The following is a 16,863-nucleotide window of genomic DNA, read 5'->3' as shown; positions in this document are numbered from 1 at the left end:
AACCTGGGCTACATAGGCTATCTCAATACTTGGCAGATAAAAACAAGTTGCCAGGAGTGGTGGTGCATGCCCGTCACCCCTGCACTCAGGGAGGCAGAAACTGGTGGATCTGAGTTTGAAGCTAGTCAGGACTACACAGAGAGACCCTATTAGGAAAACAAGATTTTTAAGCCTTTTGAAATGGCTTGTTCAATGGCCTTTTTAAAGGGTCTGTTTTTGTCTGACAATTTGATAACTGGTACAACATGCCTATAACCCCAGTATTTGGAATGGACTCAGATTTGGATGGGGGTGGTTGGTGGTCAAGGCAGGGTTTCTCTATAGCCTTGACTGTCCAGAACTCTGTCGACCAGGCTAACCTCCAACAGTGATCTGCCTCCCAAGTGCTGGGATTTAAAGGTGTGCACCACATGGACTCAGATTTTTTTTTTTTCTCACTGTTTTAAGGTATTGGATTTTAGTAAGAAAATCACATACCTGCTTTCAATTTACCCCCAAGAGAAAATTTATCAGGAATTCTGGAACTAATACTTCTATACTTTTCCAAGCTCATTAAAAATCAACAGCAAGCTTTTTGTTGCCCAGAAATGGGAACAGCCAGTATGAAATAAAGCAGATTGTAGGGAATCAGATACAACCGCATGGTGAACCTGTGGGGGTTAGCAAAGCCAAACAGCGCTATATTCAACACATGGGAAGAACAAAGCTGACACTGGCGAGTGATCTTTGGTTTGGTTTGGGGTGGACTGCCAATACTTCTCAGGTTACGCTACCACCAAGTTTCCCAGATACTGATTAGAGGATGCAAATTAGGAATTACTCATTATGTTCTCAATCCAGGGAAGATAGTTTATGACTTTTGTGTAGACCCCATATTGGTTGGCCTCCCCACAATTAATGGAACCCCAGGAAACTATTCCTCCTACAAACCATCGCTGTGTTTCATTGTCTAGAAACACTAATGCTCCGCCACTGTCACCTCTGCAGCTGTCCTTGCCACCAGCATCTAAGCCTGCACACAGCATGTTAGCAGTTACTCTTGCTCCTGGGTAGGGCTGCTTTTCATATGCAGCAGTACATTTTTGATGGTCAGCAATTGGTATGTCCACAAACATTAGGTTTCTAGCAAGAAACCCCTTCTGGGTTAGCCCCCAGCCAGCCACAGTTCCCATGTCGCCTGTCCTCATTAAGGGTGCAGCTTTTCTTGGCAGGCAAGCAGGCATAATATTTCTATTGATTGTGACTTTGTTCTTGAGTTTAATCAGTGCTATGTCATTGTCAAAACCAGCACCATGAGTGTAGCCTTCGTGAATGAAGACAGCCTCTGGCCAGGCTTCAGTGTAGTGAGCGGAGAGCCTCTTAAGGACGCCCATGCGAATGTCCAAGGAGAGCAGGGCCTCTGTTTTCCCGTGTACAGCATGAGCAGCTGTTAGGATCCAGTTGTCATGTACAAGTGCACCCGCCGCTGTAGTTTCACCCAGTAACAGGACTTGCCATGGAAAGTCACCAGGCTTTGCAGGCCGCCCTCCAACTATTCGGCCTCCTATAGTGTGTGTGGACAGCCCACAAACTGAGGAAAAAACAAAAGCAAGCCTACGTTAGTGTCAAAAGTTATATCCCATAGAGGCAGGCGGGTCTCTGAGTTCGAGGCCAGCCAAGGCTACACAGACCCTGTCTCGAAACCCCCCCGCCCCCCAAAAAAAGTTCTATCCCAGGATGAGGGATAGATAGCCTGTGCTCAGGACAGATGGGAATATAGTGTGGAGGAAGCAGAGGGCAGAACCCCTGCATTGCTTGTTTTAGCTTTTTGTGAGCTCACTAGGAGTTCTGGTTATGGTTTACAAAATTACTGTTGGCTTTAAATGTAAAAACCTACTAAAAATGAAAATGTAGTAGCCAAGATGCTTCTTTTTCTAAAATGTGTATTTTTGGTCTGGTTGAGTCATCCAAACACTTAAGTTTTGCAGGGTCTTTATTGCAGACTAATTACTATTTAAGAACGCAACATATCTTTTCTATTGTGGTCGTGCACTTTGATTAAAACTTAGAAGCAGCATGTCAGCCAAATACAGGGCTAGAAAACCAATTTAAGCCAGCTAACACGGGTAATGGTTGTATTATTACCTTTCAATTAAAAAAAGCATTCTCAACTATTATTGTTGGAGCCAGTTCTGATAAAAAAAATTTAAGTACTATTAAAAGGAAAATTGCATTAATGTTTAAAAATCTAGATGCCATAGAAAACAATTGCTTAGGGAAATAATGAAGTTATTAGCTTTGGGGTTTAATAGCATTTTCACAGAGAAAAGTAACTCAACAAGAGTTCATGTTTATAAATGTGTGAATGGTTTGAGATAATTTAAGAAATCATTTAATTTTTTATGCATGCCTAGTTATAAGGTCAAAAATAATCAAGTGCGTGACGCTGTCCGCACCTAACCTGTGGGGAAGGGTAATGAGAGCACACTGTTGGGAAGTAGTAAACCAGCTTACGCCAACTGCTGAGCTTCATTTCTGCCTCCCCAGCTACACTCTGCCTATTGTCTGCCAGCTCCACTCTGTCAGCTATGAATCTCTTTTATAAATGCGTCCATTACCAGGCTTACAAACTGGGAGGAATTTTTCTCCTTTGGAGCTCGTCCAGAATCCATCAGCCTCACACACATATTTACCTGCAAATCATTGGAAAAGCAAAAATGTTTAACTGTAGCTGTCATTTGCTTGAATAATCCCTTGAAAAGTGTTGATGCTTGAGCATCCGTGGTGGGGAGGTGTGTGCGTAACCATTTTACATGATTTCATAAATAGGGGTCTGCATTACCATGTTCGCTTGCAAAGTGGAAACCTTTTAGATGTGTAACTTGAATATGTATCAAGATCTCAAGTGCTTAATGATAAGGTTTTGACTTGTTAAATTAAACTATTTGGAATATATTGTGTGTTTGTAGTAGTCATTTACCAGGCACGATGTGTTTTCAGATTCCTGCAAATTGACATTAAAGTCATTTAAGTGTAATATTTCACTTAGCACATAGGAGAAAGGCCTTTTAATCCTTTGTCTCTGTTAGCCAAAAAAGGCTGGTTCAAGTTTATATTCAATCTTAAGGGCTCAAGTTCCAAATACCACCCATCCCTCCTTAAAGAAAGTACTCACCGTCACTGCTCATTGTGTAGAAAGTCTCCTCACAGCTGTACTGAACCACTGCTTTGTAGGTGGTCACTTCAGGGCCTGTGACATATTCCATGTGGCCATTGGGCAGGTCATCGGGAGGGCCACAGTCAATAACTAGTAAAGGGAGGCAGGGATCCCTTTGATGGGAAGGTCTGTGCAGCAGTAGAGTGCGCTGCTAGCACAGGCCTTTAATCTCAGCACGCAGGAGGCAGAGGCAAGGGGATCTCTGATTTGGGGGCCAGCCTGGTCGACAGTGATTTTCAGGACAGGCTACACAGAAATACTGTCTTGAAAAACACTTGGTGGAGTACTTGCATAGCACATGTGAGGCCCCCAGTATGCTCGCTAGTGCCAGTAAGTTGAGAGCTGGCTGGGTGTGGTGCTGGCCTTCTTTCCTCGTGGTGCATGCACTAATGCCACCTAGAAGTGGCAAGAATAACTTAAGCTTTTTACTTGAAGGAATTCTGGAGAGGAGTGAGAGCAGGGAATTCCTAAGCATTGGGTTGGGCGGCTTTCAAATGGCTTGCAGGAGAGCATGGAAGTGTCTTGGTGTAAGGAACTGATTTCTATAATCCTTTTTGAGCTTAGTAGAAACCCTGAGGGGGAAGTTTTGTTTTTAGTTTCTGGAGACAGTATATCCTTGGCTGTTCTGGAACTCGCCTCTGTAAGCCAAATTGGCCATGAACTCAAGAGATCGACCTGCCTGTGCCTCCTGAGTACTGAGATTATAGGCAGTGAGCCATTACCACCAGCAGCCTGCTAGGCTAAAGTTCTCTTAACTCTTGTGGCTGCCCCATCATGCTCCAGGTGAAACAGCACCTGATGTGTGTACGATTGCAGAGTAAACAGTGGCAGGATCAGACCCAGACAGCTGATTGCCCCACTGTCAAACCCAGCTCAGCATTTCACACTGAAAGATTAGTACATTGTTGGTGAGAATATACATTTGTACAAAATTTAATTTTCTTTTGGAGTTTTCAGAACTACTGTATAATCTATGCACGGGCAAAGATATGTGCTAACACCAAATGGGGAAGAGGAAAATGCTGGGCGAGTGAGGCCTTGCCACTGAGCAGCACTCAAGACTCTGAATGGTATTTTGTGGAGATAAAAAGAGGTTTGGTTTTTTGTTTTGTTTTTTAATAATTTCTCTATGGTGTTTTGCCTCTTGAGGGTGTCAGATCCTCTGGAACTGGAGTTATAGACAATTGTGAGCTGCCATGTAGGTGCTGGGAATTGAACCTGGGTCCTTTGGAGGTGCTCTTAACCACTGAGCCATCTCTCCAACCCCTAGAAAGAGGTTTTCGCTGTCCGATTTTGGAGGAGTACTGACAACTTGGGGCTTGAGATTTTTTTTTGTTTGTTTTTTGAGACAGGGTTTCTCTGTGTAGCTTTGGCTGTCCTGGACTCGCTTGGTAGACCAGGCTGGCCTTGAACTCACAGCGATCTGCCTGCCTCCGCCTCCTGAGTGATGAGATTTAAAGGCATGTGCCGCCACCACCTGGCCAGCTCAAGAACTTTCTACTCTTAGTTTTCAAAATGCTAATATGTTTACCATTCTCCTTGCATGTGTGTGATAGGTAGGTATATACACTACAGAGCTCTTCCCCACCTGGCATGCTCACATAATAGAGGGTTGTAGCTGGAGAGAGGCCTGCACAGCTGCAGGTTTTCTGTGGGGTAACAGTAATAAGATGCTCACATTTTTCCTATATCTTTTCTTGTCCACAAGGAGCATCTATTTTATAGTTAGAAATTATTTCAGGGGGCTGGAGATGATGGCTCAGCAATTAAGAGCACTGGCTGCTCTTCCAGAGGTCCTGAGTTCAACTCCCAGCACCCACATGGTGGCTCACACCCATCTAGAATGGAATCTGAATCCCTTTTCTGGTGTGCATGAAGACACAGCATTCATACACATAAATCTTAAAAATAACATCAAGCTCCAGGCATAATAGTGCACACCTTTAATCCCAGCACTTGGGAGGCAGAGGCAGGTGAATCGCTGTGAGTTCCAGGCCAGCCTGGTCTACAAAGAGAGTCCCAAGACAGGGCTATACAGAGAAACCCTGTCTTGGAAATCCAAAATAAACATCAGGGGGCTCGAGAGATGGCTCAGCGGTTAAGAGCACTGGCTGCTCTTCCAAAGGTCCTGAGTTCACTTTCCAGCAACCACATGGTGGCTCACAACCATCTAGAATGAGATCTGGTGCCCTCTTCTGGTATGCAGGCAGAATGCTGTATACATAATAAATAAATCTTTAAAAATAAATAAATAGATAAATAATCACCAGGGAGATCGCTATGAGTTTGAGGCCAGCCTGGTCTACAAAGTGAGTCCAGTACACCAAGACAATAAAGAGAAATCCTGTTTGGGGGGTAGGGTATCATTTCAGAGCACACTGCCTTTCCCCGGTACTTGAGTTCCTCTGTCCAGAGACTTGAGTAGAAGTAAATCAAGAATCCAAGCCCTAGTAAGTTAGTTCATCTTGCAGGGGAAGTGGGAATGACTAGAGACAGGAGTGATTAGGTGGGCTGGGGAGATTGCTCAGTAGGAAAGTGTTTGCTGCATAAGCATAGGTACATGAGTTAAGGTCCCCAGCACCCATGTAAAAACCAGACATGGCAATGTGCCTCTTAACTAGGATCCCTGGGGCTGACAGAATGCTTGGTGTCCTCTAACCCAGTATGTTTGAGGGTGCCTAGATCGATAGAAAGCATTTATAATGCAACATAAACTAAAGTGTCACAGTATTAGGAAGGTTAAGAGCCACTGTTCTATATGTGCACACATAAAGGGACAACACAGGAATGGTACAGACAGTAGAGAAGAAGGTTGTCACCATATGACCGTACTGCTGCACTGTGGTATCTGCTGGTCCCAAGATCCATCTTTCTGACAGACAGCAGCAAATGAGTTCAGGGGGACAGAACCCTGAAGAGGAAATTCAGAAAATGAGTTTCCTGGTCACTCCCCCAGACCAGTGCTTCCAAGTCAGGGGAGCAACCATGGAAAGCCTGAACTTGGCCCAGTGGCCCAGTTGCCTTGCTAGTTATGTCACTTGCACTGTTTAGTATGTTTTGACTGTGGTGCCATTTTATACATAAATAACTTTGCTGTAATTCTTACCATATACTGCTTTCCTACACATCCCAGAACACATCTGGCTGGAAGCTCTTGTTAGTGCTTTTCTGGTTGTTTCCCTTCTCTGAGGGTGGGGGTTTAGCCCCCAGCCCTTTCCACCATTTATTTTTATGAAGCCCTGCTGTCCTGAACACTCTATGTAGACTAGGCTGGCTTCTGGATCCACCTGCCTCTGGCTCCCGAGTGCTGGTATGAAAGGCGCGCACACCATCACCCACCGTCTGAGGAAACGTTTTCAAGATGAAGCCTGGCAACCTGAATTTGATACCTAGAACCTGCATGGCACAAAGAGAACTGACACCTGGAAGCTGTCGGAGGACCTCTGCCCACTGTGTGTGTGTGTGTGTGTGTGTGTGTGTGTGTGTGTGTGTGTGTGTGACACCACACAAACACAAATAAATGTAATTTTTTTCAAAAGTGCCAAAAGAAGCTGGGTGTGGTGGCACATGCCTTTAATCCCAGTACTTGGGAGGCAGAGGCAGGTGGATCCCTGAGTTCAAAGCCAGCCTGTTCTACAGGGTACGTCCCAGGACAGCCAAGGCTACACAGAGAAACCTTGCCTCAGCAGGCCCCCTCCCCCAAAATAGTGCCAACATTTGAGAAAAACTGTTAAGATCAGTTGCTAAAACCAAACATTAAGTCAAGTGTGGTGGTACACACTTTAATGAAAGACTTGTCGATTTCTGGGGGTTTGATGCCAGCCTGGTCTACATAGTCCAGAGAGAGAAAGAAAGTGCTGTTTGAAAAAGCTGTAATGTTCCAAAGAATTTTCAGTTAAATGACAAACACAGGGCATCTAGAATGCTTCACCAGCACCTACAGAGTCCTGGCTTTGAGCCAAAGCACCACAGAAACCGGGCATGGTGGAACATTGCTTAATCCCAGCACTTGGGAAACAAGAGGATCAGGTTAGTCTCAACTACATAGCAAGTTCAAGGCCAACCTGGGCTATATGAAACTGTTTCAAAACAAAAAGTTTGTGGTCTTGCAGTCCAAGGAACAGTAGAAAAGAGGCTGAACCAGAGGCTTGCAAGGTGAGACTCCCCCATTTGACCCTCCACGGACTGGACTCCATCCCTACCTGTCATTCCAGGGTTATTGCTTTCTACCACTGGGATTCAGTGACAATTTTGAAGAACACTAAGAGGATGAGTTAATCTCTTACCTGTGCCTCTGAACAACACGCTAAGCAATTTTTAAAATTATATTCCCTCTCCCTTAACAGTGTCACTATTTATAACTTTGCAGAATGTACTCTTTCCAGAGCTGTCTAATCTTTGTGGGCTCAGGAGCTACCATGGGAAGGTTATCAGCTGACCAGGGAAGACTTAATTTAACAAGAGGAGCTATGCCGAGCTCTTGGGCAAGGTGAGCACGCTCCTTTCTGTTGTTTCAGCCACTTTACAGAGAGCTGCTGCAGTGTGCAGATGAACAGAAGTCTTTTTAATGACTAGCTTTCTAAAAGAGCATTTGCCACAGACAGGGTTGTGGAGTGTGCAGGCTAAAGGATAGACAGCATACTTAGTGTGTGTGAGCACCTAAAGTAAAGCTCTCAGCTGGGTGTCACCACATACACATATGCAGGAAGTCACGAGTTCAAGGCCAGCCTGCGCTACATCTTATATCACTGTCTCAAATAACAAAGTAACAGCTGGATATGGTAATGCACACCTTTAATCCCAGCACTTAGGAGGCAGAGGCAGTCAGGTCTCTGAGGTTGAGACTACCTTGCTATACAAAGGGAGTTCCAGGGCAGCCAAGGCTACACAGAGAAACCATGTCTCAAAAAACCAGGGTTTCTCTTTATAGACCAGGTTGTCCTCAAACTCACAGAGATACACCTGCTTCTGCCTCCCAAGTGCTGGGATTAAAGGCTTGCACCATCATGCCCAGAAATAATATATTTTTTTAAAGATTAATTTATTATGTATACAGTGCTCTGTCTGCCAGTGCAACTGCAGGCCAGAAGAGGGCACCAGATCACATTATAGATGGCTGTGAGCAACCATGTGGTTGCTGGGAATTGAACTCAGGACCTTTGGAAGAACAGTCAGTGCTATTAATCTCTGAGCCATCTGTCCAGCCCCCAGTAATAAAGGCAGAACTGTGTTATTCAAACACTTGAGAGGCTGAAGCAGGAGGATTTTGAACTTGAGGCCAGCCTGGACTACATAACAAAACTGTCTCAAAAATGAAAGGCAGGACCCAGGCATGGTGGCATACGGCTGTAGTCCCAGCAAAGGCAGACAGATGATTTGTGAGTTTGAGGGGGGAAAAAAAAGCGAGTCTAGGACAGCCAAGCTAGAGGGAGAAACATGTCTTGAAAACACAAAAACAAACAAAAAAAATGAAAGGCAGGATTACCATGCCCTTACATTTTTTTTCTCCATAGCCATTCCTCTTTGTTTACTATAAACTTGCTGGTTTGGCTTTTCTTTCTTTCTTTTCTTTTTTTTTTTCTTTTTTGTTTTTTGTTTTGTTTTGTTTTGTTTTTGTTTTTTCAAGACAGAGTTTCTCTGTATAGCCCTGGCTGTCCTGGACTCCCTCTGTAGACCAGGTTGGCCTCGAACTCAAGAGATCCACCTGCCTCTGTCTTCTGAGTGCTGGGATTAAATGCGTGCACCACTACAATTGGCTACACTTTGATTTTTGTTCTGCATAGATACTTCCTACTTTCATCTCTAATCTCAGAGCCATCATAATCATAGGCACTTCATTTTTTAGTAACTCACTTGCAGAAGTTCGAAGCCAGTCTTGCAGAAGACAGAAAAGCTGTCCTTCAGGACGTACTTGGCTTGCACTGGTGAAATGTAGCCATTAGGTGGCGCCACTGGATCAGGGCAGGGCTGTGCTGTGCAGAGGAAAAGGGCTTGTTTTTGTTATCTGTAACAGCCAGGTCTGAATTTAGCAATCTGCATTCTTGGTTTATAAATGAAACAACAGGCAGAGACAGCAGGCCTCAAAAGACAAAATTAGGTTGACTAGTCACTTGCACAAATTAAGATTTGTTCCTTTGTTCATGACTCAGTTTACAGGTAGATTAGAAAGCCAGATAAAGCCGGGCGTGGTGGCGCACACCTTTAGTCCCAGCACTTGGGAGGCAGAGGTAGGTGGATGGCTGTGAGTTCAAGGCCAGCCTAGTCTACAAAGCAAGTCCAGGACAGCTAAGGCTACACAGAGAAACCCTGTCTCAAAAAACTAAAACACACACACACACACTGCTTTCCAGAGGATCCCAGTTTGCGTCCCAGTACCCATATCAGGTGGCTCATAACTGCTTGTAACCCCAGATCCAAGAGATCTGACCTTTTTGTCCTCCAGGGGCATCTGCACATGTGGCCTGCAGACAATTTTTTGTCTTATTGAAACGGTTTCCCTGAGTAGCCTTGGCTGTCCTGGAACTCACCCTGTAGACCAGGCCGGCCTCAAGCTCACAGAGATCCACCTGCCTCTGTTTCGTGAGGGATGGGATTAAAGAAGTGTGCCACCAGTGCAGAGCTAACACTTATTTTTTTTCCAAGACAGGGTTTCTCTGTGTAGCCTTGGCCATCCTGGACTCACTTTGTAGACCAGGCTGGCCTCGAACTCACAGCGATCCCCCTGCCTCTGCCTCCTGAGTGCTGGGATTAAAGGCATGCGCCACCACGCCCAGCTCTTATTTTTTTTATTTTTACTTTTTTAAAAAAGATATATCTTTATTTAATTTTAATTTCTGTGCATTGGTGTGCGGGTGTCAGATCGTGAAGCTGCAGACAGTTGTGAGCTGCCATGTGGGTGCTGGGAATTGAACCCAGGACCTTTGGAAGAGCAGACAGTGCTCTTAACCACTGAGCCAAGTCTCCAGCCCCTTCAATTTTTTTTTGGGGGGGGGGGTTTGAGACAGGGTTTCTCTGTATAGCCTTGGCTGTCCTGGACTTGCTTTTGTAGACCAGGCTGGCCTCGAACTCAGAGAGATCTGCCTGCCTCTGCCTCCCATGTGCTGGGATTACAGGTGTGCGCCACCACACCCAGCTATTTTATTTTTTAAAAGAAAACCAGGAGCCAGGTATGGTAATACACATACCAGGGCTGTTTGCAGAGAAACTGTGAAATCAACACCATCACCCCAAAAAAGAAAACTAGATATGCACAACAGTGGAGTTCCTTATGCCAGGAAGATGACACATGTGGTTTGAAACCAAGAGTGTCACTTCTAGGAAAAGAGCAACACAGACTGGCAGTGTTGGCTGTGGCCCTCCCCTGGAGTGTCAGTGCTTGACTCAAAGGCTGTGCCACAGGGATTGTGGGCAGAGACTATTGGGGCCTCAGGCCTCTGCATTTAGTACCCTTGGCTCACATCTTTGAGTTTCGTTGTCATTTGTGTGTTAACACTGATGAGTGAGCACAGGGCCTCGTGCAGTCTGGGCAGGCACTCCGCTGCATCTTCACCCGTGCTGGTACCTACCTACAGGAGTGAAGATGGGCAGGAACATGGGCAGGCGAGCGGATGGCTGAACAGTCGGATGTCTGGGTGGATGGGTGGTGAGGGGGTGACACAAGGAATCCCAGGATTTGGGCCGAGGCAAGAAGATCAGAGTTTAAGGCCAGCTTGTGCTATTAAACAAGTTTGAGGCCACCTGACCTCAAACCCTAGGACTTAGACCCTATCTCAAAATGCCAGAGGTGAGGAAGGAAGGGGCTTGCTTAGGTAAGTGGCTGGCAAAGGGATAGGAGGAGGAGGAGGAGGAGGAGGAGGAGGAGGAGGAGGAGGAGGAGACTGTTGCTATTTCCCGTCAAGGGCCATCATTTGACGGACCCACCTCACTCAATCTGAGCTCCCTTCCTATGCCTGCCAGGGAAGAGTCTGATGCTATGTAGTCTTAATGCCGCATGAGACACAGAAACTTTCCTTTGCTGCCTGGACCTGAGCCACTTGCTCACCTGTGCTTGTGTAGTGTATCTTCCAGCCTGTGTGGTCTCCTGACTCATCAGTGGCAAAGGTGATGGTCACGTCGTTGCTGTCTGTTTCAATCCTATGGGGCAACGTCTTCCCACAAAATGGGCCGTACTCCCCCTTGTCTGTTTGAATCTGAACAGAGAGACTCTGAGACCCCAGGACATGCTACAGGGTTAGAAGGAAGCACTAACTCAAAATGGCTGGGGCAGGCTGGGACAAAAGGTGGGCAGCCTATCCCTCATGCTAAAGCCACAGCCTGGCATAGGCACCCCACCTCCCAAGAAAGGCTGAGTGAGGGTCACTGGAGGGCAGATATAATAGAGAGCAGTGCTGAAAGATATGGCGGGACTGTTGAGGGGGAAGAGCCGTGATAAGGCAAGGATGGAAGAACCAGACCTTGAGGGAGTCATAGGGGCACTGGGCTTCAGGGTGCATCTCCACATCGAAGGACTCCACAAAGTCCAGGGTGACACTGACGCCCTCCTCCAGGCGGATGCTGTAGGTACAGCTGGAGAGCTTGGGGTATGGCTGCGGGTACTCGGGGCTACTGAGCTCCCCAGACCTCTCAGTGAACACCTGGCCTGAACACAGGGCTGGGAAGGAAAAAGGGCAGGGTAGCATGGCTTTGCTCCTTGGGGACAGCCCTTGAGGATAGGGAAATACTGGACACATCTATGTCCTGGGCTTGGCCAAGGCCCTGCACTTGGCTATCTGCAGAAGCAGGCAAGGACCCAAACTCCCTCCCAGAATGATACTTAAAGGCTTTAGCTGAAGCAGGGGAGCATCATGGGTAGTTTGCCAGGCACAAGCTCTGACTCCAGGATCAGTCACAGCTAAAAAGGTGGAAAGCAAAGGAAGGTAGGCCAGAGGGGGAAGTGGGGCCTGGAAGCAGGAGGCAGACCACCCTCCAATGTCCCTAGGAATTCAGTGAAAGGAAGGAGGAAAGGAAGTAGCCCTTGAACTGAGGGCTACTTCCTGCTCTCAAATCACTCCAGTGCCCACCTCAGCAGTTCCCAAGTGAGTCCACAAGGGGGATCCCATGCGTGTCTGGCAGGGACCAACCTAGAGCCCTTGATAGAGGTGGGTGGTGGTGGGGTACAGGTTGAAAAGGCCTTTCTTTCCCAGGCCTTCCCTGTTCTTAGAAGTGGCCCTGGAGACTGTTGAGGGACGTTTATGTCACCAGTAGGCACAAAGTTTTCCCTCCTTTCCTGGGCGGCCAAGCTGCCCTCTATGTGGGGGTCAGGCTTCATCTCTTAGGGAGGTGCTTCCTACCTGCCTGTTTGGGGTGGGATAGACTGGTAAGAAGGCTTGTAGGAAAGTGAAGACTGCCCTCCTTCCTTGAGGCTATTCCCAGCTGGTAGAGAGGACACCCCTGGATATAGGGTCCCTTGGTGGCACCTCCCTTGGTCTCTGCTCTGAATCAAGCTCCCCCAGGTCAAGAAACAAAGACCTGCATTGCCCTAGAAACAAGAGCTGGCTAAAGATGTCCTGAGATCAGCCTCACAGGGCCCAGTAGAGATAGGAGGGGCTCCTGTGTGAGCTCAGGCTAACCTGCGCCATCTCAGTGCCTGTCTAGAAAATAAGGGGCTAAAACGAGCCCTTTGCAAGTACCTATGGCCTGGAAGGGGTGCCCACACTCAGGCTGTGAGGGGAGGAAGAGGGCTAAGATAAAAAGACCCAACAACAACAAAAAGGCATGGTGGTGCATTCCTGTGATCCTAGAACTCAGGGACAGGTTTTCCTGTCTTGAAAAAGCAAAAATAGGGCTGGAGAGATGACTCAGCAGTTAAGAGCACCATCTGCTCTTCCAGAGGTCCTAAGTTCAATTCCCAGCAACCACATGGTGGCTCATGATTATCTATAATGAGATCTGGTGTCCTCTTGTGGTATACAGACATGTATGGAGGCAGAATGCTATATAAATCTTTTTTAAAAAAAGAAAAATTAAGCCAGGTGGTGGTGGTGGCTCATGCCTTTAATCCCAGCACTCAGGAGGCAGAGGCAGGTGGGTCGCTGTGAGTTTGAGGCCAGCCTGGTTTACAAAGCGAGTCCAGGACAGTCAAGGCTACACAGAGAGACCCTGTCTCAAAATAAATAAGTAAATAAATAAATAAATAAATAAATAAAAGAAAAATAAAAAATAAATAGATGAATATATAAATAAGTAGAACCCAGGTTGCTCTACTGCCCTCCAATTCCTCCCCCACAAGACACACACAGCCAAAGGGAAGATGGAGGCAGGTTTATTATTGTCATGGGTAAGGTGATGGGTCCTGTAGCTGGCAGCCCCTCCAGCCTGACAGAGCTGCACTGTGTGGTCGTGCACTGTCGTCTGACTCATTGGGGTGAGCAGGCTGGAGCTGAGGGAGGTTAGAGGCTGTGCTCTGGAAGAGAGATGGGGGGCCATCAGGAAGACTGAGGGAGGGCAAAGGATCGAGAGGCAGGGTAGAGGAGGCCAAGGGAGGTCAGCTGCTGGCGTCAGGAAGTGAGGAACAGTGGCTCTGAGCCTGCCAGCACTCCTCTACCCTGAGCTTGTGTGATAGAGGGGAAGCTCAAGGTGTAGCAGGCTTAGGCAGAGAGGAAGAGACAATTGGCTGGTGGAGGTAGGGGTTCCCAGAGTGGGGGCATCACTGGAGGGAGGGAAGGAGTCAGGTTTGCTAACATTGGAACAAAAGAGCCCAGCCTCCTGGCCAGGTCAGCTCCTCCCTTGGGAGCTGGAGCAACATGGTAGGGATAGGGTGCCCCTCCCCCCTCACCTGAGCAGCTGTGTTTGTTCTGGTGGAGAACGTAGCCCACTCGACAGGAGCAGTAGTAGCCGCCCAGGTAGTTGTGGCAATAATGGTCACAACGGGCTGAGTGTCCCAGGGTCACTTGGCACTCGTCCTCGTCTAGGGGAGGAGGGGGCCAGGCAGGCAGAAGGGAAGGAGATGGAAGAGAGGGCTTAGGCCTTGGTGGCCCAATAGAGAGACCTGTCACTTAGCAGTTCACAGGCCTGGAGCCAGAGTTGCAAATAAGACCATTGCTAAACCGGTGACGGGTTAAGAGTTGTGTCCAAAGCCACCCAGGCGTGTGTGGGGGGAACAGCCACCATCAACCCAGGAGCAGCAGGGTAGATGAAGTTCCATGGACCCCATGCAGCAACTGAGGTTGAGCCATTTGCCTGAGGTCACACAGATAGTGCCCCGCTTAAGGGACCGGAGTGTACAGTCAAGTGTGAGGCCACATGCTGACAGGCTGAGGCCACTCAAGCACCTCGTACTAAACCTGACCAGTGCTTTGCAGCATTACTACAGCATTCGAGGTTACCAGGCTCTGTTTCACTGCATCCACATGTGGATGACATCAGGCCATGGTGAGACTTACCCTTCCTGCTGGTTTGACCTGAATCCAGAGTCCCCCCCCCCCCCCACGAGAGGTAGGAGGCAAGAGACCCAAAGATGGGGACGGGGCTGAGACAGGACGGTCACCCAGCTGCAGCTGAGCTGCCTCGGCCCACCACGGCTCACCCTCTGCAGCATAGAAGGCCTCAAATCCTGTGAATGGCTTCTCATTGGAGTAGTCGGAGTGGAAAGTGACCTCCAGGTAGGGACCCAGTGAGTAGAAGGTGTCATTGCCAGGCGCCTGCTCAGTATCCGTGCTCTCCCGCCCACATAGAGTGGCTAGTACCTTGGACCCTGAGCTCAACTGTGAAGTCATGGGGAAGGAAGATTAGAACCTGGCCTGCTGCCCTCCCTTCTGGGAAAACTTTGTCATACCCCATAAGACGGGCCCCAGCCAAGCATCCTGTCAGGTACCTTGACAAAGTCATACTCGCAGCGGTAAGACAGTTCCAGGTCGAAGTGGGTAAAGTAGAGGCGCAGGCGGTAGCCAGGGGGTGCAGTCAGCTCCCAGGTCCGACCCTGGTTGTTGCCATACTGCCCTGGGAAACCAGGGGACACCAGGCGCCCAAACATAGGCCACTTTGAGCCCAAAAGTGTGGCCAGGAAGCTGCACAGCAGGCCCAGGAAGAGCAGCAGCCTGTGGGCAGGTGGGCAGGAGACATGAGGGGCTAATCCTTCTAGCCCCTTCCCTTCCCAGAGCCCATGGGTCGTCACCTACCTCATGATATGCCATCCAGCTCTGCAGACCCAGCTCCACTCACCTTTGGTCTGTTTGTCCAACTCCTGGCCCTGCCCCCAGCCTCCCAAACCCAAGGATTCTGGGAATCCACCCATGGCTCCTGCCTACCTCACTTCCAGGTAGGAAAGTTTGATGGCTCTGGGAGCCAAAAGCTTGACTTGGGCCACAGCCTGGCAGGAAACTTCAACTCTCCCCTCACCCGCCCTCAGTGCTTCCTTCCTGGTGGGACCAAGAAGGTCTGGTGGGCCGCAGTCTCCCTGACAACATGGACAGCCTAGGACACACATGCGGCGCATACACACACACACACACATCCCAACCCAGGGAGAGGCAGAAAAAGTAATTCGAGAAAACACATGATCCCAAGACGGAACATGGAGCAGAAGACAAGATGCTGCTCCCGTGGGGAACATGACTAGTGGGTGGCAGGTGGAAAGAGTGTCTTGCAGGCGACTTCTGAGCCCCTGGGCCGAGAAAGCAGAATCAGGGAACTGGAGGTCCTGGCCCCGGCCCTGGTTTGGAGGAAACATTACTCATTTGAAGACAAGGTTTCTCTATTTGGCCCTGAATGGCTTTGAATTGTATAGATCAGACTGGCCTGAAACTTGTAGTAATTCTCCCACCTCTGGTATGCTATAGGGGGTGGGGAGGACTTTTCCTTTTGGGTTTTATGAGACAGGGTTTCTCTGTGTAGCCCTGGCTGTCCTGGAACTCTCTTTGTAGACCAGGCTGGCCTTGAACTCAGAGATCTGCCTGCCTCTACCTCCTGAGTGCTGGGATTATAAAGGCATGGGCCACTACACCCAGTGGGGAAGGGACTTTCATTTTTTTAATTTTTAAAAAATTTATCATGCAAACAATGTTCTGCCTGTATGTACACCTGCAGGCCAGAAGAGGGCACCAGATCACATTATAGATGGTTGTGAGCCACTATGCGGTTGCTGGGAATTGAACTCAGGACCTTTGCAAGAGCAGCCAGTACTCTTAACCTCTGAGCCATCTCTCTGGCCTGGGGAGGGCACTTTCATCCCAGCAACTATGTAAGTAAAAATTGAGAAATGGGACCGGAGAGATAGCTCACAGGTTAAGAGCACTGACTGCTTTTTCCAGAGGTCCTGAGTTCAATTCCCAATAACCACATGGTGGCTCCGAACCATCTAAAATGAGATTTGGTGCCCTCTTCTGGTGGCAGGTGTACATGCAGGCAGAGCACTGTATACATAATAATAAATCTTTTTTAAAAATTGAGAAATGAGCCAGGCGGATCTCCGAGTTCGAGGCCAGCCTGGTCTACAAAGCGAGTCCAGGGTAGCCAACGCTACACAGAGAAACCCTGTCTCGAAAAACTGAAAAAGAAACCCTTTTTTTTAGAGAAAGGAGATTTTGTTTATGTTTTGATTTGTTTGAGATCCTGCCTCTGAGTGCTGAGATTAAAGGTGTGTGCCACTGCTGCCCAAGATTTCTTTAAAATGCTATTCTTGGGGTTGGAGA

At 48.0% G+C, this 16,863-nt stretch overlaps 1 protein-coding gene across 4 annotated transcripts; it reads right to left on the bottom strand.

Annotated features, from left to right (window-relative positions):
• Nucleotides 1-730: 730 nt before the first annotated feature.
• Nucleotides 731-15,488, bottom strand: Masp2 (MBL associated serine protease 2). 4 transcript variants are annotated; one of them, XM_051171214.1, is made up of 11 exons: nt 15,352-15,488; nt 15,048-15,270; nt 14,760-14,937; nt 14,010-14,141; nt 11,650-11,846; nt 11,238-11,385; nt 9,050-9,168; nt 6,029-6,107; nt 3,155-3,286; nt 2,598-2,672; nt 731-1,570 (listed from the first exon to the last, which is right to left on the bottom strand). In XM_051171214.1, the coding sequence occupies exons 1-11, from the start codon at nt 15,465-15,467 to the stop codon at nt 810-812; spliced, it is 2,160 nt and encodes a 719-aa protein (XP_051027171.1). In that variant the 5' UTR covers nt 15,468-15,488; the 3' UTR covers nt 731-809. The 4 variants fall into 4 exon arrangements, with proteins under 4 accessions (XP_051027171.1, XP_051027172.1, XP_051027173.1 ...); XM_051171215.1 differs by lacking the exon at nt 731-1,570 and having other exon boundaries at nt 1,828-2,672; nt 15,352-15,486; XM_051171216.1 differs by lacking the exons at nt 731-1,570; nt 2,598-2,672 and having other exon boundaries at nt 3,153-3,286; nt 6,016-6,107; nt 15,352-15,485.
• Between the last annotated feature and the right edge of the window lie 1,375 nt (nt 15,489-16,863).

This window comes from Acomys russatus, chromosome 29 (genome assembly GCF_903995435.1).
Source record: "Acomys russatus chromosome 29, mAcoRus1.1, whole genome shotgun sequence".
Classification (NCBI taxonomy): Eukaryota; Metazoa; Chordata; class Mammalia; order Rodentia; family Muridae; genus Acomys; species Acomys russatus.
This window is presented reverse-complemented; position numbering and strand designations above follow the sequence as displayed.

Bases quoted from the DNA above. Each gene is read 5' to 3' on its own strand.
- Masp2 (XM_051171214.1), bottom strand. From the start codon at position 15,467: ATGGGTGGATTCCCAGAATCCTTGGGTTTGGGAGGCTGGGGGCAGGGC. The intron at 15,271-15,351 runs GTAGGTGACGAC...ACCTGCCCACAG, and splicing joins GCTGGATGGCATATCATGAG to GCTGCTGCTCTTCCTGGGCC. The intron at 14,142-14,759 runs GTGAGCCGTGGT...CTCCTCCCCTAG, and splicing joins GGCCTTCTATGCTGCAGAGG to ACGAGGACGAGTGCCAAGTG.